The 22,267-nt window shown below is 50.0% G+C and overlaps 1 protein-coding gene across 1 annotated transcript in view; it reads left to right on the forward strand.

Annotated features, from left to right (window-relative positions):
- Positions 1-22,267, forward strand: part of LOC311353860 (roundabout homolog 1-like) — a 56,210-nt gene that overhangs the window by 3,807 nt on the left and 30,136 nt on the right. Inside the window, exon 4 of the mRNA XM_084473665.1 lies at positions 21,634-22,001. Within this exon, the coding sequence (XP_084329791.1) occupies positions 21,634-22,001 (368 nt within the window). The remainder of the gene's footprint in view (positions 1-21,633; positions 22,002-22,267) is intronic.

Here is a 22,267-nt window from a genome sequence, read left to right on the forward strand (position 1 = left end):
CACAGATCACAGCGGCCCTGATGAAACGTAACAAGATTCCCCGCGCAAAATGGAGTCTGGGGGGGAAAGGAATACAAAATAAAAGCAGAAAATGGAATGAACCGCGTTCCTGCCCCCCCCCCCCCCCCCCCCCCCCCCCCCCACCACAGAATCTCTTCCATGGCTCCAAATGAGAGGGGCCCCTATTGGTCGCGCTTTATCACCGACCCCGAGATGAAAGACTCGCTGGTGGCTGCTTTTCTTTCCTCCCAGTACGAAGCCCGGGGTTTTTATTTTATTTCTTTGCTTTGATTACAAAACGTTTCTTTCCCTCCCTGCTGTGAACATGGAGGGGTGGATGAGGGGGGGGGGGGGGGGGGGGAGGGGAGGGGAGGGGAGGAGAGAGTGGAGCGAGGGAGGAGGGAGGAGGGAAGCGAGGAGGCGAGGCGGGGAGTGGAGGGAGGGGCGGAGGAGAGAATGGAGGGAGTGGAGGAGAGGACGGGGGGGGGGGGGGGGGGGAGGAGGGAGAGGGGATGAGGGGGGAGGGAGGAGGGGGGGAGGAGAGAGGAGAGAGTGGAGGGGGCCGTAGCAGACTTTGGTAGCGGCTGTCGTTGTGCAGGAAAAGACGAGGAGATGAAAGGAATAGTAACCTGTGAGGCCAGGTAGGGGACGGGAGGGGGGGGACGGGAGGGGGAGAGGGGGGGATGGGAGGGGGGGAGGGGGGACGGGAGGGCGAGACGGAGGGGGCGGCCATCTTGTTGTTGTGAACGGTGGAGACATGGCGAGGGATTGGCTGATCGCTCCAGACGATGTCAGAGAGGGAGAGAGCGGGAAATGGCCTTGACTGCGAGCTACGAGGAGAGAGGAGGGGGGAGGAGGGGGGAGGACCTTGGGGGTCAACAACATGGTTGTCATGGAGAAAGGGATGAGAGCAGAGCAGATGGAGTTAGAGAACATGTCCGAAGAAGGGGAGGTGAAATGTGGGGGAGTGTTTTGGGGGAGGGGGGGGAGTGTGTTCACACATCACACACACTTTTTCAACCATTCATTATTCATGTGTTGCTTGTGTTGGTCATTCCAGAATAAGGATGGTGGTTAGTGTGCTCCCTGCTGAAAGGTTGTGTTTTTTTTTAACCCCAACAGTCTGTAGGCTGCTGAATGTTTCTACGAAACACTGTCTGTCGTTCTGGATAAATCTGCAAATATTCAATCAACAATCATCTCCTTCTCACAACATGCTGGAGACACTTCACGATAACATTATTTAAAATATATATGCATTTGTTAATGCAGTTAAAAGCATTACCTAGCAGTGAATTTACAGTCAACTAATGGTCTAGTAATCATTTACTAATTGTATTTACGTTAACTAATGGTGTACATGTCTACTAAGATAATGGTGTTCATGTCAACTAAGATAATGGTGGTCATGTCAACTAAGATAATGTCAACTGAGATAATGATGTTCATGTTAACTAAGATAATATCAACTAAGATTCCCTAACCCTATACATTGTAATCCTGAACCTAATCCACAAACCTAATGCTGTATAATAATGCTTATTCCTGCATTAACAAATGAACATTCATTGTTAATTAATAAACCAATATCATGAAGCGACACACACGAGGCAAACTCTACCCCTGAATTCAAGTGATTCCCTGAATTCAGTGATTCAGAATTCAGACTACACGTGTGGAGTGAGTGTGGTTTCCTGCGAGGCGGAATAAAGCAGCGAGCGAGAGATGAAACCTGAAAGGAGCCGAGCAGTTTGGAGAGCAGAGAGTACCTGGGGTCGGTTCCCCCCCCCCCGGGCGGCCAATCACAGAGCACACAGCGAGATGAAAGGAGAAGCACGGCGGAGCTTTTCTCGTTTTCTGATGTTTTTGTTCTTTTTTTTTATATTCCCCCCGTATAAAATAACCCCCCAAAATATATCCAGCTGAGCTTCTGGAATGAAACGAGCGAGTGAAATATTTAGAGACACACAGACACAAGTACATTCGAAACGCACGTACAACGTACAACGTCGCTTTTGAAAAATGCTTTTCTGGTGTGGGAATGTTCCACATGTTTGAAACAACTGCTGCTTCTCGTTTAGCGTATAAAGTTATGTTTCTGTGGTTTACGTTTTGTACCTTTTTGCTGTCACGTTGTCTCTTTTCACTGTCCCTGTCCTGCTGTGACATCAGACTTTTCCATCTGGGATTTTAAAGTACTTTCATTTTAGAACTGAAAACATACATGATGTTTTAATTACCGCCCACAGGATGTGTTTTGTTGTCGGATTCCAGACGTCATCCACACGCTCCTTTGCATTCGGTGTCTTTGCTCTTTGGTCTTTTCTACGGCGGTGCACATCAACATGCAGGACCTTCCATCAGTCAGTAGAGCTGGTTTGGTAACGCTCTTCGGCAGAGTGCGGGTTTGACCACGGAGCGGACAGCGTTCCCACCTAACCCTCTCACCAGCCTCCTGGCAGTGGCAGGGCTAGGAGGGCTGGATGTTAGAGGTTGCGGTGGTTGGGAATCAAACCCAGTGCCTGACCGCTAGAAGACGAACCACGCTGGGCTCTGCGGGGTCTCCTGGGAGAGGAGACGTTTGAGTAGGAATGAGCTGCAGGGTCTCTGGGACCACCGCTGCCACGAAACCACCTCTGAACCCTGATCCCACCGCCCATGAGCAAACCGGGGGTCCTGCTGGGTTTATTATGAGTTATCCAACTACTGTAACTACTGTAACTACTGTAACTACTGTATACTCTCTACTCTCTCTACTCTCACTGCTGCTCTACTGAGGATATGTAGGACCATTCTGTTTGTTTGACTGGATTATAGCTTTGTAAAAAAAAGTAATTTTTGTGGTGTTATTGATATTTTGGGATACTAAGACCATGTTTATTACTTTTACTATTTATTAATTCAGCAGATACATATATTCAAAGTCACTGAAAGTGAATCGATTTAAAACATGTGATTGGGCAGCAGGTAGGGGTCTAAAGGCCACTTGATCGAGGACACCTTCGGGTTAGTCTGCAGGTTCTGTGGTTCAGACCAACAACTGTTGGTTTCAATAAGCTGTGAACACCTCAACTATTCCGCCCGATATGCAACATCATATCTATTGTAAATCATTGTGTCATCACAACGATAGAGAAGCAAGATCCACGGTGTAAACATTGTATTACCGATCATCGATTTTATAGAATATATTATTTTGTATTACATTTTCTCCGTCTCTGTATTTCCTCACCACTGCCGGTAGAGGGCGCCATCGAACTGGTGCGAATGTCGCGTCCGTTTGACAGCAAACGGATAACTGACAACACAGAAACAAATTGTTGAGCTTTGTCCGTATTTGTCAGGTATTCCCAGAGTATCTGTGGATACCTATTGTTATACATTAATATTATTCTGCATTAGCCTCTTTATTACTTAATAATGAAGATAGGTCATAAGGCAAGTAAAATGAAGATTGTTTATGAGACAAGAAGGAGATCTAGAAACGTGCATCTTCGGGTCTCCTTTAAAGCTTGAAATTAAGCCGTTATAAAAGGTTAGGTTTGCAAACTAGCAGTAGCAGTGGAAACCACATTCTCGATTTTGTCATTTCCAATGAAAAGTCGAATCAACACCAAAAGACTCCAAACACCAAAACATGCGTAAAGGTCAATTCGACTAATTGCCCTTCAACCTCATGATGAAGGTGAACCCTCAGCATTACGAAAGTGTTTCTGCGTGTGTTGAAACAATCAGACGATCTGGTCCGCAGATTTTTGTTTCTGTGAATGAACCATGCGTAAAACGACCTCATCCTCCAACCAGATGAGCGTCTGACTGGATGGAGAGAAGAGAGAGAGAGAGAGAAATACTATCACACATGCTCTCCCTCAACCAGCGCTCCCTCCCTCCCTCCGTCTCCCCCCACTCCCAGCTCACAGAGGAGAGCTCCACTCTCACTACACACTGGTGCTAGCGGTGGGAACTGGATTACCGCCTCGGTTGCTCTGTTAACCGGTCCAGGGTTTAGTGTGAGGACGACCCTCAGTCCACTCGACCCCCCGCTGAGGTCGGAGCGCCGTAGGATTCCGCCTGGTTTGCGGGAGACGAAGTTTAGACCGCCGCGTAATCTCCGGGAACGGGACAGCCCGTGAAGGTCTACGCGCTGAACGGGTCTGAAGTCAACTTAACTGCCAAGTCAGCTAAAGAACCAGATAGTTTGAAGCTGTGTTATTCATTTCGATGTGGGGGGACTGGTGTGAGAGACTGGTTTAACTGGAGTGAGTTGAAAACGGGCGCGGAGGATTTGGATTGAGGCGCGGAGGACAAAACCACTTTCACACCGGACTGGGGACAAAACCAGTTTCCACCGGCCTGGGGACATTAACCACCCGTCTCCCGGCTCCCCACCGCTCCGGGATGATGCGTCGGGGGCTCCTCGGAGTCTCCCACCTTCTGGCGTTCCTTCACATCTGTTCAGGTACGAGTTGCTTCCACACCTCTGACGGTGAACCGGCGGGTTAACGTCTATTGCCGCTTAATGTGATAGAAACACTGTTTCACCAAAAGGTGAAGATAAACCAGGCTGAAGGAGAGATAAAAGGGTTCTCTGACCTCTTCATTTCACTGATGATACCATTGCGCCCTGATTTGTCTCCGCTCTCCAAACATCGATTCGTGGCCCCTGAGCCACTGAGCCAGCGTGGCCCCTGGCCCAACCTGGCCCCTGAGTCAGCGTGGCCCCTGAGCAAGCGTTGCTGTCCATGCTGCTGGCGTACGGTCTTTTGACAGCTGTAAACTAACGCTGGTCCTGATTGTCCACTTATTGGGCCAACAGTTCCAACCCTGATTCTGTCCTCCACTCGACCAGGGTCAGCAACTGATGGCTTCAAACGCGTTGTTTGAAGGCGACAAGACTTCATATTCTGCTGTGTGTGGAAGTGTGTGAATAATTGAGTTTGTGTTCAGGCGGTTTGGGGGGACCTGTCTATCCTTATCACGACTAATGGAAAGTTATGATTTAAAGCATATTAAAATGGTTTACAAAGGGCGCCGTTCTGAAAACAGTTATCCATTTAGTATAGTTATCAACTAAACATGTCAGACATTAAATATTGGATTACTCACTCGTGTGTGAAATTATGTATTGAACTAAACTGCAGTTGTAATTCAAAAGCAAAATGGTCTCAGAATATAATGGACAATTACTGTTGGTAATCCATATACAGGAGTATAACCACCACATGGTTGTGATGGGAGGCCGGGGGGTATTATATCTCATTGTGTTTCCCCCCCAGAGCGAGAGCAGTTAGCGCTAATCCTAATTGTTCCTCAACATATCCATAACTGGCGGGCATACTGGGCAAGGAAGGGAGGGAGGGAGGGGGTGGGAGGGGTGGTGAGAGAGAGAGAGAGAGAGAGAGAGAGAGGGAGAGAGAGATGGAGAAGGGAGAGCGAGAGAGAGAGAGAGAAGGAGGAAGAGAGGGGGAGAGAGAGAGAGAGAGGGAGAGAGAGATGGAGAAGGGAGAGAGAGAGAGAGAGAGAGAGAGAAGGAGGAAGAGAGGAGGAGAGAGAGAGGGAGGGGGAGAGAGCGAGAGAGAGAGAGAGCAGGCTATGTGATTAGTGGAGGTCGTGGTTCCCTGTAGTAAAGGCTGGGCTGGCTCACAGTTTGGCAGTGACACTCAGACCTGCTGAGGAGTTCTGCTCTCTTCCCTCGCAGAGTGGGTCGGCCCTGTGGTTATGTTGTTGGTTCCATGAGGTACTTCCTCTCTGCTCCTCCCTTACAGAGCGGGTCGGTCCATGTTGTTGGTTCTTTGAGGTGGTTCCTCTCTGCTCTCCTTCCTTACAGAGCGGGGTCTGTCCTGTGGTCATGTTGTTGCTTCTCTGAGGTTCTTCCTATCTCCTCCCCCCCTTACAGAGCGGGTCTGTCCTGTGGTCATGTTGTTTCTTCTGTGAGGTGGTTCCTCTCTGCTCCCCCCTTTCAGAGGGTTTGGTCCTGCGGTCATGATGTTGGTTCTGTGAGGTGGTTCCTTGGGTCTTGTAAGGCTTAGAGGGAAACCACCAGGCTTGGTTCTCTACTACAACACAAGTTCTGCTTCACACTTAATGCAGACTGCAGCATCAAACCCGTTCCTGCAGATACAAATTGCGGGAGAGTTTGACCGTTGACCTCTTCGCTCTGGAATACGTTCTCCAGTGGGAGAAAACAACGTCTGAGTGGTCCGACTTTTTCACAGATTTACCACAAAAAACAGAGATGATGTTGCACACAAACGATTTGTGGGTAACACAGACCGGTATTAGGCAGTTCTCTCTCCTAATAGAGGTATTCTCCGAGCCTTCACCTTAACCTCCTGAGCCAGCTCTGTTCACACCGCTAGAACACCGGACCTGGACTGGGGTTGTCCGTTTCGCTCCGCGCTTTGGATCACAGTATTATGGGCTGTGAATACTAGGGATGCACCGAAATTTCGGCCACCGAAAATTTTCGGCTGAAAATGGCCCAAAAGCGCATTTTCGGCTTTCGGCCGAAACACTTTTATCACCGAAACAACACGGCCGAAACAGGAAATAGTGACGACGCAAACAAAAACCGCGGCCAGCACACGCTTGTCTTGATAAGCGCCTCTGCGCCAACATCCAGCTACAACCTTGTTTTCATCCAAACGAGCCGTCTTTAGCGACGGCTCGCTATGAGACAGCTTCTATGAGCTGTCGGCTATCAGCCGCGAGTTTAGGGACCGTCCACAAAGTGCCGACAGCTTCTACGAGCTGTCGGCTATCATCCGCGAGCTTAGGGACCGTCCGCAAAGTGCAAAACGGAAAACGGTGTTGTTGTTTTTTCAGTGCTAAATAAATATTTTTATACTTTTAATAATTGTAATTGATTTATTCTTTGAATTGCAATGGCTTGATTTTAGTGAGGTTAGTACACAGTCATAGCTATAAATGCAATGGTAGGCCTACTAATAATTGGCATAATAATTTATTTCGGTGTTTCGGTGTTTCGGTTTTCGGCCTTGGTTTCCTCATTTTCGGTTTTCGGTTTCGGCCAAGAATTGTCATTTCGGTGCATCCCTAGTGAATACCCAATACAGCCAACGTCTTCCTACCTTCCCCTTGGTGTCTCGACTGCAGAACACACAAGCGCGAGCGCAGAATCCCCTGAGCAGCGCTCGTCCCTGCGTGCTCGTGCTATTAAGCGATTACCCCAAACACCAGCGCACACCGGAAGTTGCTTAATAGTAGAAACACGTCTGTGTGTGTTGAAGGCAGCTGGCCGTGTTTAATCCCTCATTAAAACCACGCCAGCTGTGAGGGAAACCGGCGGTAGAAAGTTGTTTACCGTCTCACGTGGTGCCGTCGCTCTGCGAACGGGGATGGAGCATTCGGAGCACTTCGCCTCAAGGTGTCGACGTCGCCGCGGGGACCGGGATACGGTCGCTAGGGAAACACAGGGAGTCTCTGAAGGTTGGCGACGGTCTGAGTTTGGTTAGAAGGTCACGGAGCAGAAGGACGGGGTCTTCAGTAGACCCCTGTCGAGGAGGGGTGAGGGGTGTGGGCGTTGGAACCTGAAAGAGTCGGTAGGTCGACTGCGGTGTGGTTGCGTGATGTCGTCAAAGCAGTGGCGTGTGCCCGGGTTTAGCGGGCCAGGAGTGGCGCAGGATAACTCCTCATTAACCGCTAATTGAGGAAACGACCTTGTCTCCTTCTAAAGGTCATGTGGTGATGTGTACATAACGTTCCTTTAGCAGTGTTTGCTGGGCCTGTCTCACATCCTGGTTTTGATTGAGGAGTTTAAATCAAGCGTCCGATTTTGTAGGGGGGGGGTGGGTTTGGATGGGTATTTTTGGGGGGGTGGGGGGGGGGCACACCTGGCCCCCTCCTGGACACGCCCCTGAATGAAACACAACCTAAACTGACTGGAGTTGCAGACTCTCAAGGTGTTTGTAGGTGTTTGAGCACTGCAACAACAAACACCAACACCCAACCACACAAGGCTACACCTAGCCAACATGTTCCCAGAGAACAAGCTCCATCTGACAACAGCTTTGGCACGCTGGGCGATGTGGTGTTTAAAATAGTTTATTGGATTCTCCGTCTCCCTCGAATCCCTTTACTGGCCATTGTTTTAAACGTTCCATTAGAGTGCAGAATTGTTCCCAGGGCTCCGATATGCGTTTTAAAAGTTCAAATATTTGGACCTCATTCGGCTCGCGGCTGCCAAGCTCTGCAAAGTGCTGACGATGGAAACTCAAAGTGGGTTCTCAAGCAGGGAGACCGTGTTTACTGGACCTGGGGCATGTGGCTCAGGCAGTAGAGCGAGTTTGCTGGTAACCGGAAGGTTGCTAGTTCGATCCCTTGTGCTGAGTGTGGAGGGGTACCTGAGCAAAAAAGACCTCACCCTAACTGCTCCAGACCAGCTGGCTGTCGCCCTGCGTGGCTGACACCGCCGTCGGTGAATGATAGTCACTATTGTACAGCGCTTTGAGTGGCCACTGGTCAGAAAAGCGCTGTATAAATGCAGTCCGTTTACAGTCGACAGCTGAGGGCTGTGCTTTTCTTGAGTCGCCGGTGACTCTGTGTCACCGACCTGATTCCTGTTCGACTGTCCTCACTAAATGTTCTGCAGTCAACAGGTCAGGATGTGAATGTCAGAGGGCTTTGCATCATTGGTGTGTGAATGAATCGGTGCATGAGAGTTGTAATGATTCTTTGTTTGAGAGAGAGAGAGAGAGAGAGATGTGTTTGTGTGTGTCTGAATGTGTCTGTTTTTATGTGTTGTTGTGTTATTTTGTGTTATTTTGTATGTGTGTGGGGTTTTGTGTGTTTGTTTGAATGTTGTGTTTCTTTTGTGTGATTTTGTTTGTGTGTGCTTGTCTGTTGCTCCTATTGTGTGTCTAATCCTTTGTTGTCTGTGTATCCGTTTGATGAAAGCAACAAATATAAATAAATAAAATTGTGTTTTGTGTGAGTGTGATTGTGTATGTCTTTGAATTTGTCTGTTATCTTATCTGTGTGTGTGTGTGTGTGTGTTTTATGGTGTATGTAGATGTGTGTATGAGTGATTTACATGGCCTATATTTCACACACCACATGTTACATGTGTGTTCGCCTGGTCTTTGTTTGCTGCTCCGGTGTGTGTGTGTGTGTGTGTGTGTGCGTGCGTGCGTGCGTGCGTGCGTTGGCTGGTTTCAGGGCAGCCCATACCTTACAATCACACACGCCCCAGATTTATTATAAAAAACTGTGTCTCCATACAAATATTTCTCACCACAACCACCGCGCACACCGTCTCCATTTACCTAAGTGGGTCTCTCCGTCGCTGCATAAAACATCTACAACCCGCCGTTAGTCACCCAGGAACCACGGCGTGGTTCATCATCCTACATCACACCGGGTTCTCCGTACTCCACACATCCCGGGTCTAGAAGGGTTCCTGCTGAGTCCGTTGAGCTCAGATCGATGGTTTCACACGTTTCTTTGGGGAAACGTTTCTTTTTCATGGTCCGAGTGGTGCTTATTAGAGGATGAGTGAATGAGTATGAGATCAGGGTGTGAGGGGATTTCTCCTCTTCCAGGCCCTTATTATGCATCCCTGGATGGATCCTCCACTGCAAACCTCAAACTAGTCCATGTGGTCAGCACGTGATGGTCTGGATCCGCTTGCACCCTTTTATCCAAAGCGACATACCAGCGGTTCACACACCGACAGCGGAGTCAGCCACACATGTCGACAGCCATCTCGTCGGGAGCAGTTGGGGTTAGGTGCGTCGCTCAGAGACAACTCGTCATTCGGCTGGGAGGAGCCGGGGATCACACTAGCAACCTGTTGGATACAAGAGGTCTACCTCCTGAGCCAACCCTGTACCAATTCAGTGCATTTCAAGTTTCACAAATTAAGTTAAAACCCGCCTTCCCAGTTCCCACTACTCCCTGAGTCGGAGTAACCGAGCAGCCGACAATAAAGCTGACAGCTTGGTGTGTGTGCGTCTGATCATGTGAAACCGCCGCGTTCGCGTGTCTCTCCTTCAGCTCGTCTCCGTCACCGCTGTGGCGCTCGCGTATCCCCAACGGGGGGAACCGACGTTCAGAGAGCGCATCCCTGCCTGCCGGGGGGGGGTTAGCTACACCCAGGGGTCAGGGAGTCATACCAACACTTTACATCCGTCCATACACTTGCGCACGCACGCGGAAGACACCGCTAAACTGACAGCTGCGGCTGCAAGCGGGGTCTTGCCCGCTGCCCATCACTGCCAGCCAACCTGGGGTATTATATCCTACCGATTAGGCAGAATTTAGGCACTGCGGGCTGATTGGCAGAGCGGTGGCTAAGCCTCATCAGCGCTATGAAAGCGGTCTTTACAGGGTGACAGTGATGAGTGTAGCGTCGGCGCTAATGAGGAGCGCTCTCCGTCACGGATGACGGCTGCGAGGGGAGGGTCCGCGATGCGTCTTCCTTTGATAACCTTTCTTCAATGGACCTGTCATCCCTCCGTCGGCTTCTCCTCCCGACTCCAGGCAGCTAATGAGCTCAGGGGGTCATCAGGACCAGCCGGCGAGGAAACTGTATCTACTCCACCGCGCACGAGTGTGTCTGTGTGTGTGTGTGTGTGTGTGTGTGTGTGTGTATGTGTGTGTGTCTGGACTCGATGGAGAATTTAAGTGGAAGATGAAACGGCGCAGGAGGAGATACAGAGACCCTCCCCCCAATCCACAATCTGACACAAAATACTTCACAGTTTCTTGTCTCCAGTTTCCTATGCTACTGTCTCCCTCTCCTCTCCCTCTTTCTCCTCCTCCTCCTCCTCCTCCTCCTCCGTGATAGTAGTTGTTGTATCTGTAGTAGTAGTAGTAGTAGTAGGCACTGTAGTGGTAGTATTAGTAGTAGTTATCGTATCTCTAGAAGTTGTATTAGCTGTAGTAGTAGTGGCGTAGGATCTGTAGTAGTTGTAGTTGTATCAGCAGTAGCAGTAGTAGTTATAGTTTCTGTAGTAGTAGTAGTTGTAGTACTAGTAGTAGTAGAAGTAGTCCACCTTCTCGTTCATTCAGGCAGAGGTGTTGAATGCTCGGGTTGTGTGGTGGAAGAGGTCTCAGGTCAGCCTGTGTCTCCTAGTTCCTCCAGAGAGACCGTCAGCCTGTGTCTCCTAGTTCCTCCAGAGAGACCGTCAGCCTGTGTCTCCTAGTTCCTCCAGAGAGACCGTCAGCCTGTGTCTCCTCGTTACTCCAGAGAGACCGTCAGCTTGTGTCTCCTAGTTCCTCCAGAGAGACGTCAGCCTGTGTCTCCTCGTTACTCCAGAGAGACCGTCAGCTTGTGTCTCCTCGTTCCTCCAGAGAGACCTTCAGCCTGTGTGATGGAACAGGTCCAGCTCTTGGTTCCTGCAGGAGGGACATTCTTGGCGGCTCCCCGCTGGCAGCCATCTTGGCAGGGCTCTGCTGTTGGCCGTGCTGTTCTGGAACGATCCGAATTGTGTCGCCCACTCCGTTACATATGTCCACGTTTTTCTCTCTTGACATGCGGAACCAAAAATCCTTCTCCCATTTTGTCTCTGCATTTTTACGATGTTAGCGGTTTGGAAAGAGCGAAAGCGTCGAGACAAATAACATTTAACGCATCAACGTGTTTTGCAAACAGGATAACGCACCTCTTTGTGCGTTCTTCCCATGGATGTCATGCATGATTAACGCTACGTTTCGTACATTGGCTTCTACTTTCTCCACTTTTTCACCCCGTCGTTGGTTTGCTCTGTGATCCGGGAGACGTTGGCTGTAATCACTCGTCTCGACTTTCTGTTGTCGCCGACCAGAGAGATTGTTGCGGACGGAAGCGCTGCCGACTTTATCTGAAGATCTGCCTCCGGCCTGCGGTGGAGACATAAAGAGCGTGTTTGGTGTTCCAGCGAGCGGGGGGAACACGGAGGCGATGTATGCTGTTGGGATCCTGTTGTTAAGGGGGGGGGCGGATGAAGAGAGGAGGGGGGGGGGGGTGTTTAGTGATTACCACGCTTGTTTCCACGATGACCCCCTGCTGAGCGCTGATGCCTGCTGATGCTGTTGGTGGTGGAGGAGGGGGGAGGGGGGGCGGGAGAGGGAGAGAGGGGAGGGGGGGGGTGGGGGGAGCAGCTTTAATAACAATTGCCCCTTGGCCACGAGTTCACAGGTCATGGCACCTGTTCAGACACACTCGCAAACACACACACACACACACACACACACACACACACACACACACACACACACACACACACGATGACACACAGATATACACACACACACACACACACACACAAACACACACACATGATGACACACAGATATTCACACAAACACAGACACATGTAGACTATAATGACCTTTTTGTTATCATTTTAACCGCCAACCATGAATAGGACCGATACAAGTGACCTCAAAATGTACCCCAAAGAAACCGTTGAGTCTTCCAGCCCATCTCAGGCAGAAACACCACAGACCGCATATTATTGCATATTTAGAGGTCAGGAGTTAAAGGGCCGGGCTGTGGATTGATGTTCTAAGGAGGAGGACGTCTGCAGAAAGGTCACGGTTTGAACAGGTCAAAGGTCGCTGGATATTCAGTTAGTTGTGCGCTCCGTTCAGGCAAACCCATCGATCTTGAGATCAATGCTCGGTCAGAGAGCCTCACTTTCATGCCTGAACAAACTCAGAAGGCAACTCACTAACTCACTAACACACACACACACACACACACACACACACACACAGGCATGGACACACATCCTCCCACACACACACACACACACACACACAGAGGCATGGACACACATCCTCCCACACACACACAGCCACACACACACACACACACACACACACACACACACACACACACACACACACACACACACACACACACATCACACATACAGATATGGACACACACAGGCATGAATATAAATGCACACACATGCACAAAAACATGAACACACATGCTCACACACATACACAGGCACACACACACTCACACACACACACACACACACACACACACACACACACACACACACACACAAACACAGGCATGAACATACACTCACACACACATACACACACATGCACAAGCACATGCAAGAACTTATACACACACACACACACGCACACACACACACACACACACACACACACACACACACACACACACACACACACACACACACACACACACACACACACACACACACACGTACACGCATGCCTCTCTAATCAGATTGACCTATTGATTACTGAACCCAATTTGATTACCCTCAGCATCATTAGAGAAGATATTTTAAATGCACATTACCATTAATTACCCCTCCCGCCCCCGCCACCACCTCTCATCGCTCAGGTTCCCCCCCCATTGTTAATCCACTCCCAGCACCGCGCTGTGACATCACAACATGCTAACCTCACGCTGCCTCCCAAAAGACCCAGAAGCCCTTTCTTCCCTCAGAGCTCCCGGCGCAGTGTTTTCCAGCACTAGCTGTGTTAGCCTCCGCCGGCTGTAGTCCAGATCATCTGGGACTGGCTCCGGCGCCGCGCCGCGGTAATGACTCCGTTTGATTGTTCCGTCGGCGGTTGTAATTGTTTGGGGATTGAGCGCCTTTCCACAACAAGCCATTATTTCTTCACCACCATTTCCAACCGCCGCAAAAGACGGCAGAGGAGCGTTAGAATCAGTCGAGTGGTTATTCAAATCACAATAAACCCCCCCCCCCATAAACCCTGCTGGTGTACTTAAGACCGGAGATGTGGTGTACTCCGTGGGCGCCCAACGCGTCTTAAAAGGGTTCTTAAAAGGCTTTACTTAATGAATCCCTTGTTTACTTAACCTCGACAGATTGCCTGGTAGCTTCGGTTGCGCCGGCGTCTCTGCTATTGTTCTGTTTAGTCTCTGGGCAGCCGCTGGCGTTATGATCCGTCTTATTGAGGAGCAGGAAGGGCTGAGGAGCCGATCGCGTGAGGACGTCTACAGCCGGACACTGGGCTTTGAACCCTCAACCTTTCAGCGGAGAGTCAAACACCCAAACCACTAGACTACCACCCTCCGGCACCTCTGCCCCCCCCCCCCACCCCCCCCCCTACGCCAGCAGGAGCCCCCCCCCGGTGTACAGGTACAGCGTTCATCTTTGAAGGGCAGTGTTCGCTCGCCCGCCCGCCCCCCTCCTGACCATGAGATGAGAGAGGCAGAGCTTCACCCCCCAGGGCAGCTGTCAGCCGCCCCCCAGCCACGGCTCGGCACCACTGGGCTCTCCCTCCGCCTCCACCCCCACCTCCACCTTCACCTCATTCACTGCTGCTGCTGCTGCTGCTGCTGCGTGTTAAATCACAGGACATTTGAACCAAAACTTTCCCCCAATCCTGCCCCGGCTGATCAGATCTCAGAGCCAGCAGGGATGGGTGGAGGAGGGGTGGGTGGGGGGGGGGGTGGGTGGGTGGAGGGAGAGAGAGACGGGGAGATGGGTGGAAGAGAGTTGGGGCGATTGGTGGAGGAGAGTTGAGGGGATGGGTAGAGGGAGAGAGAGAGAATGAGATGGGTGGAGGAGAGTTGGGGCGATGGGTAGAGGGGAGATGGGGCGGTGGGTGGAGGGAGAAACGGAGTGATGGGTGGAGAGAGAGACGGAGTGATGGGTGGAGGAGAGATGGAGCATTGAAGGCCTGGAGTGCCGTGCCCCCAGGACCGAACGTGTTAGGTGATGCCGGTCGTAGCTGAGCCCAGCTCCACTGCTCCTCCAGAGCTTAACTGTGTTTCTTTGCTCTGGGTTGAAATACGAAAAGACAAAATGGGAGAGAGAGAGAGAGAGGCTAAGGTGCTCGAATCCCAGAAAATTCCAAAGTCTACCGGACCTCATTCCCAAGTGAGCCTGTGTGTTATTTATCATTGGACAGTTTTCAACACGTTTCATTCAATACTTCTAGTTGCAGAAATCACTGTTGCTAGGCTAGCGCAAGTCGACAGGGATCTGCTAGCCTGCCAATAAAAACAGCTTTACCCACTCCACAGTACACCGAGGCAAACCAATTTGATTTGATTTGATTTTGATTTAATTATAACGCCCGACTATCGATGTAAATGTCTGTGTTGTTAGAATAATGTTAGAATTAATTAACTATCTTTGTATCTCAATGATCGCATTACATTTTGAGCGACTACTTTCTCAGCAGCGGCGGAATTTCACTTTGCTCCGGTGTAGCAACCAATTCACTACAGCAGAATGTAAGCAGAGAAGCGCACTGTCTCCAGGTAATATCAGTCCGCCGCTGCCGTAGCCTGTTTCCAACTACAGGGATTATAAACTAAATACAATGCGATGCAAGGGTAATTTTATTTCTAACATTATTCTATCAATATCATCATATTCTATATACATCGATAGTCTGGCATTATAATTTATTTGCCTTGGGGGTACTGTGGAGTGGGTAAGACTGATTTTATTGGCAGGCTAGCAGTTCCCATCGACTTGGACTAGCCTAGCACCAGCGATCTCTGCAAATAGAAGGACTGAATGGAAAGTGTTGAAAACGGTCTCCAATGATAAATAACACACTGGCTCACTTGGAAATTAGGTCCGTTGTCCAAAATATATATATTTTTATAAATGTCAAATTCAGGAGGATTTCTTTCAACATCTTCAGTGTTAAAGTGGGTTGGCGGGCGGACGGACGGGATTGTTGACGGGGGGAATTGGGTTGCGGGCGGACGGACGGAATTGTTGATGGGGGGGGGGGGGGGGAATTGGGTTGCGGGCGGACGGGGGGTGATTGGGGGGGGGGGCGCGATTACGGGCTGGCGGAGTTACATTTAAAAATCGCGTTCAAGTAAAAAAAGAAAAAGAAAAGTGGAATCAATTTGTGGCGCTCGTTGTTCAATCTGTGGCGCAGCGCCACACATTGGCCTATGTGCGGGAAACACTGATATTGTGTTCTCAGAAACATTTGCTGTGGAGAGATAGGGAGGACAGAGAGGGGAGGGGAGGGAGGGGCTGGTACGCAGAGACGGAGAATGAGTGATCAGAAAGAGCAGTGAGTACATTGAGGGTTAAAACCGCCATTCTCCTCCTACTTGTCTCGTGCAGATGAATGAGATTCCACACATAATCGAGACGGCGGTTACGGAAAGAATCCCTCATTCCTGTCTGTCCGAGCATGCCGCCGGTGACGTCCGCTCGATCACTCAGACCCTGACAGGTGTCGGTCCCGCTCCGTGGAATTCCGATTCCTGGGACTGTAAGCGCTTTCGTTCCCTGACCTCCGACCCCCGGAAAGACCCCCGCTTCCGACAGCCTGCGTCGCAGACGGAGCCAATCAGAGCGCTCGCTGTGTTCCGCCGTCTATTGAATGGTTTGGGAAGTTCCAGCCTCTTTTCTTTTCTAAGTGCCTCGCGGCCCCGTGTAGCGCCTCACCGCACGGCCGCCCCAGATCCGCCGCTAAACCGCCGCTGATGAAAAGGAGGGCGAAAGGGAGAGAAGCAATTTGTCTGGAATGGTTTCCAGGTGATGGTTACAGCGGGCGTGATTGACAGGGGCAGGGTCTTTTTCTTCTTCCAAAACGGAAGAGGTCGGACTATTCCGGAGCGGCAGAAAACCCTTGTTTCCTTTCACTTTGACCTCTGACCCCAGCCCCCCCCCTTTCTGCTCCAACTGTTGTGTTTTATTGCTCCTGAAAGTCGGACCACTCTCTTCAGCTGTGGCGGTTTGCGGCTGCAAGAGAAAGGGCTGTGAAACGTCGTATAAAATGACAAATGTCCTGCAGGGTTAACCGGAGCTCAGAGGGATGTCTTAGTGGAGCTTGCTTTGACGAAGACAAAAGTATTCATTTTAGTATTGATTTTGTTCTTCGGAACAGCAGAGAGAACGGACTTAACAACCAGCTATAAGCAGCAAGTGTGTGTTTTCACTGGATTAATAACTAAAGCAATTGACAGATTAAATTGATCGCATCGTAATCAATGGTTGTGTTGTTGAACAACGAATCGTTTCAGCAGTGTCAGGGGTGAAGGGATGTATTGGTGTTTAAAGAAAGATGTTGCAGAGACCAGTTCAATAATTTAAACTAGCTGTTTGTTAACAAACATACTTTTGTTCACGATATCTGTCTGGGACTCCAGCCTGTCAAAAGTAGTAAAAGAGAATAAAACGGACAAGGACATGTCAGTCTGATGTTTTACTTTTTATAAATTCCACTACACAACTATGATTATATGTATGTGTGTGTGTGTGTGTGTGTGTGTGTGTGTGTGTGTGTGTGTGTCTGTGTCTGTATGTGTGTGTGTGTTTCTCAGTGTGATGCTTTATTTCTTACAGTAAAACCATCCAATGTTCCATCCACTGCACAACTATGAACAATAATGTGTGTGTGTGTGTGTGTGTGTGTGTGTGTCTATGAGTATGTGTCTGTATCTGTGTATGTGTGTGTGTGTGTGTGTGTGTGTGTGTGTGTGTGTAAAAGTTCCTCTCTTACTCTGAGAGACATCTATGAATCTTGGTTCCTTCTCCAGACCCCACGAGGGCCAGACGATTCCAGATCCTCTTGAGTAGAGCAGCAGGTTGGATGGAATCTCCTCTTAATCAATTCCAATGAAATTGATTTTATGTTTTTCATCGTCTTCGACGCACCATCTCCCCCTAGCACCAAGAGATATGGATCAGACCAAATTAATCAAACATAGATCTGTATATATGCTGGGCTTTTAAAATAAAAATAAAAACTCACTGTATTAAATAATTGATTGTATTTCAAAGTTAGGATCAGCTCCAAATCCGTTTCCCCCCCCCCCCCCCCCCCCCATTGGATCACAGATCACAGTGGCTGGTCACAGGCAGGGGGGCCTTAGTGGTTTCTGCAGTTTTTTTTCCCAGTGAGATGAAAGCGTGTGGCCCCTGGACATTCCTGTTGTGTTCCCCCGTCAGACGTGAGGCGGGAGGGGAGAGGCCGATAGCGTTGGCTGTCTCCCCTCCCCGGTCTCTGGCCACCAATTTACCGTTTCCACGGCGCCCCGACCTCGGAAGTCTGGTGTGAACGGGGGACGTCATTAAGCAACACGGACAGAGAGAAAACGCTGGGTCTTAGAGGGACGGGGGGAACCGGGGGAGCCTCGTCCGACCATTAAAGGGGAGTCCAGTAATCCGTTCTCCTCTTCCTCCTCCTCCTCCTCCTCCTCCTCCTCCTCTTCCTCACCCCCGGGGGCCAAAACCCAAAGAGAACAAACTAATGAACTCAACCGGCGGAGCGTCGGGGCCGTGTTCTGCCAAGTTCAGGGATTGGTTTAACAACGCGTCTCTGGTGTTCTCCCCCCACCTCCCAGCAGAACCTCCCCGCTAGCGAAGGAACGTCTGCTGGACCGGATCCACGGCGACATTCCCAAACACCTCCTCCCAGACGCACGTTCCTGAACTCTGGAAGCTCGGGGGGGGGGGGGGAAGGCATCGAGGAATTTGATGATGCACATGTTGTGTGCTTATGTTAGAGAGGAGGCAGCACGCACGCACACGCACACACACACACACACACACACACACACACATACAAACACAGATGCACACAGTCACACTCACGTGTGCACGCACACACAGACGCACACAGACAACGACACATACGGGCAGAATTGTAAGTATGGAAACATCGTAGTAAAGAGGGCCTCTGCAGCTGCAGAGTGCTGGGGGGCCGTTGTGCGTCGGCTCATTTGAATAACTACTAAATCCTCCGTCTTTGTCTGACGATTACTTTTCACACTTACACAATTACCCAGGACCCCCAACATGGCGCCTTATCCTCCTTTCCTCTTTGCTCTCTCACTTCCCTTCCCCCTTCCTTCCTTCCTTCCTCCCTTCCTTCCTTCCATCCTTCCTTCCTCTCCACCTCCCTTCTGTAAATACTGAATTATTGACTCCATTCATTAGCTGATCTCCTCATTATCTCATTCATAAATGCTCCCGCAGCGGTCCCTCTGCTGTAGTAGCGGTACTTCTCTCTGAAGCGGTGTTGTCGTACTACTCCATACTCCCTCATGTTTATTCACTTTCCTTTTTGGCTTCCATGGAGAGAGCATATCTGGAGGAACCAGACTCCACACCCCCCCCTCCCCCACCCCTCCCTCTCCCGGTCTCTCTCTCCCTCTCCCTCTCTCTCTCTCTCTCTCTCTCTCTCTCGCTCTCTCGCTCTCTCGCTCTCGCTCTCTCTCTCTCTCTCTGTCTCTGGCTCTGTCTCTGTCTCTCTCTCCCTCTCTCTAGGTGTGTGTGTGTGTGTGTGTGTGTGTGTCTGTGTGTGTCGGTCTCTCTCAGGGATGATTGACAGCAGCCTTGTGTATTATTGGTGTTACACATTTTTGTGTTAACAATGTCTGTTCCATTGTTCTGTGGGTCTGAGTGTGTATGCCTATGTGTGTGTGTGTGTGTGTGTGTGTGTGTGTGTGTGTAAGCTTCTGGCTCTTTCTAGATAAGGTGTACCCACCTTGAGGCTGGGCTTCAGTCTCTTCACATAACATGTCCTGTGGAAGCCAATCATAATTAAGAACAACCAAAATGGCCCCCGGCCCGTGTGTGCGTGCGTAATTGTTCAGCGGGTGTTGGTCGTGTGTGGCTCTCGTTTGTTTCCCGCCTCTGGGAAGATGTTTCGGTGTTCCTGGCGCATCCTCATGTGTGCGAACCCTTTGTTTTGCATGACTGGCGCTCGCTTTCCCTCCGTGAAAACTGTCTCGGGCTGCCAGATATTTAGAATAGTCTTGGCTGTGACAGGAGTCTGGATTTGTTCCTCCGCTGGAGCGTATGTTTCAGTGTAATCACCAGGCCAGGGTCGTCCCACCCTCACCGCGTGAGAGAAACAGCTTCTCTGGCTCTCAACGCACGACTCAAACGTTTTGCTTCCGTCTTGGGAGTCACTTTATTTGTAATTTCAAACCGGAGCCAGGCAGCACACATCAGTTTAAAACATTCAGGGACTTCAATGTTCAGGTCTTTTCAGTTAGATTTTGCCTTTTAAATCAAGCGTACACGAAGCAAAAGTCTATCTGTCACACATTATCTTTTAAAAGGACATCAAGGAATTACGTGTTGATATTGATTTTACAATATAAAATATGTCAAAATGTAATCCTTTCTGATTCTGATACCCCACACAAATCCCGGTATACCATAGAACTGTCTCTGGCTCAGACAGCAGACGGACCCTTGTACGTTGCCCGGGGTGGGATGTGGTGGTGGTGGTGGTGGTGGTGGTGGTGTATTGGCCGTAGGTGGAGGCGGTCGGTGGTGTTTCTGAGCCGGTAGCAGCAGTAGAAGGTGATTATCATTATAACACCACCTACTGCGTGACGGTGCTGGAGGTGGTGCAGACGGCAGAACGACCTCCGCTCCCCCACAGCAATAAAGACGAGTTTAATGTCACTCACACTTACCTGCAGCCTCTCCTTTATTAAGGTCTGTCTGTCCGTCCGTTTGGCTATCATCTCCTTTATTAACGTCTGTCTGTCCGTCTGTTTGGCTATCATCTCCTTTATTAACGTCTGTCTGTCTGTCTGTCTGGCTATCATCTCCTTTATTAACGTCTGTCTGTCTGTCTGTCTGTCTGCCTGTCTGTCCGGCTATCATCCATCCCGTCATCTCCTTTATTAACGTCTGTCGGTCTGTCTCTCATCCATCCCATCCAGCCAACCATCTCCGTTATCGATGGCCGGTTGGTCGGCTGTCTGTCTATCCATGGATCCATCTATGGATTCAACTCCTGTATCCATCTATGGATACAACACACCAGATAAGGAGTGGATGATTCTTCCCTTTGGTCTGAAACTCCCTCACAGTTTGTTTCGATATAAGCACAACGCATGCCGTACGCGCCAGCGGGGCTAATGTCCCTCCATGTCTGGGACTAATTGCTACACTGGAACATGAAACGCAGCAGATTAAGGGCTAATTGAGCCGTCAGAGTGGATAATGAGTTAATAGGAGTGTTTAGCATTGGACCCATAACGCTGTGTCTAATTCCCTGACAGCTGTCTGCCTGCGTGTTGTGTATGATCAGTCCACCGTTATGATTCCTGTATTGTGTGGTTGTGTATGATGTATCAGTCCTCCATGAGGATTTCTGTATTGTGTTTTTATCGGATTTCTCTGTCTGATGTAGAGACACTCTTTAATACAGTACAGCAATGATTGTTTTTTCAATGAATGGTGCTCGGTAAATGATTTGAATAGTGCAGAATGGTGTAGTGGTTCGGGTCCTGGGTTTGATGCCCAACATCCGCAGCCTAACAGGAAGGCATCCTAGAGCCAGATGAGCCCTAACCCCCAACCCCTCACCCTTACCTGCTCCTTAATGACATGGATCTGGATTCACTGTCTGCTGCTTTGGATAAATTACTTCTTTAAACACCTTTTGGTGTTCTCTCTCTCTCTCTCTCTCTCTCTCTCTCTCTCTCTCTCTCTCTCTCTCTCTTTAATAATTATAATGCCATAAATAACAGTAACATTGATAATAACGATGACATTATATGAAGTAAATCCTAATATTGATAATAACCATCATATTATAATAATTCATATTCTAACATTGATCAGAACGAGCACATTGATTGATCATTGACAATAACGATCACATTGATTGATCCATGACCATAACGATCCCATGACGACCTTTGACCCCCCCCAGGATCGCGCCTGCGCCAGGAGGACTTTGCCCCCCGCATCGCCGAGCACCCCTCTGACCTCATCGTGTCCAAGGGGGAGCCGGCCACCCTCAACTGCAAGGCGGAGGGCCGGCCCGCCCCCACGGTGGAGTGGTACAAGGACGGGGAGCGGGTGGAGACGGACCGGGACAACCCCCGCTCCCAGCGCATGCTGCTGCCCAGCGGCTCGCTCTTCTTCCTGCGCATCGTGCACGGCCGCCGCAGCAAGCCCGACGACGGCAGCTACGTGTGCGTGGCGCGCAACTACCTGGGGGAGGCCCGCAGCCACAACGCCTCCCTGGAGGTGGCCCGTAAGTACCTGACCTCGCTCTGCGCTGACGTAGCTCTGCACTGACGTAGCTCTGCGCTGACGTAGCGCTATACTGACGTAGCTCTGTACTGACGTAGCTCTACACTGACGTAGCTCTATACTGACGTAGCGCTACACTGACGTAGCTCAACACTGACGTAGCTCTGCACTGACATAGCGCTATACTGACGTAGCGCTACACTGACGTAGCTCTACACTGACGTAGCTCAACACTGACGTAGCTCTGCACTGACGTAGCTCTACACTGACGTAGCTCTACACTGACGTAGCTCTATACTGACGTAGCT

This window comes from Micromesistius poutassou, assembly GCF_964030765.1.
Source record: "Micromesistius poutassou genome assembly, chromosome: 10".
Taxonomy (NCBI): domain Eukaryota; kingdom Metazoa; phylum Chordata; class Actinopteri; order Gadiformes; family Gadidae; genus Micromesistius; species Micromesistius poutassou.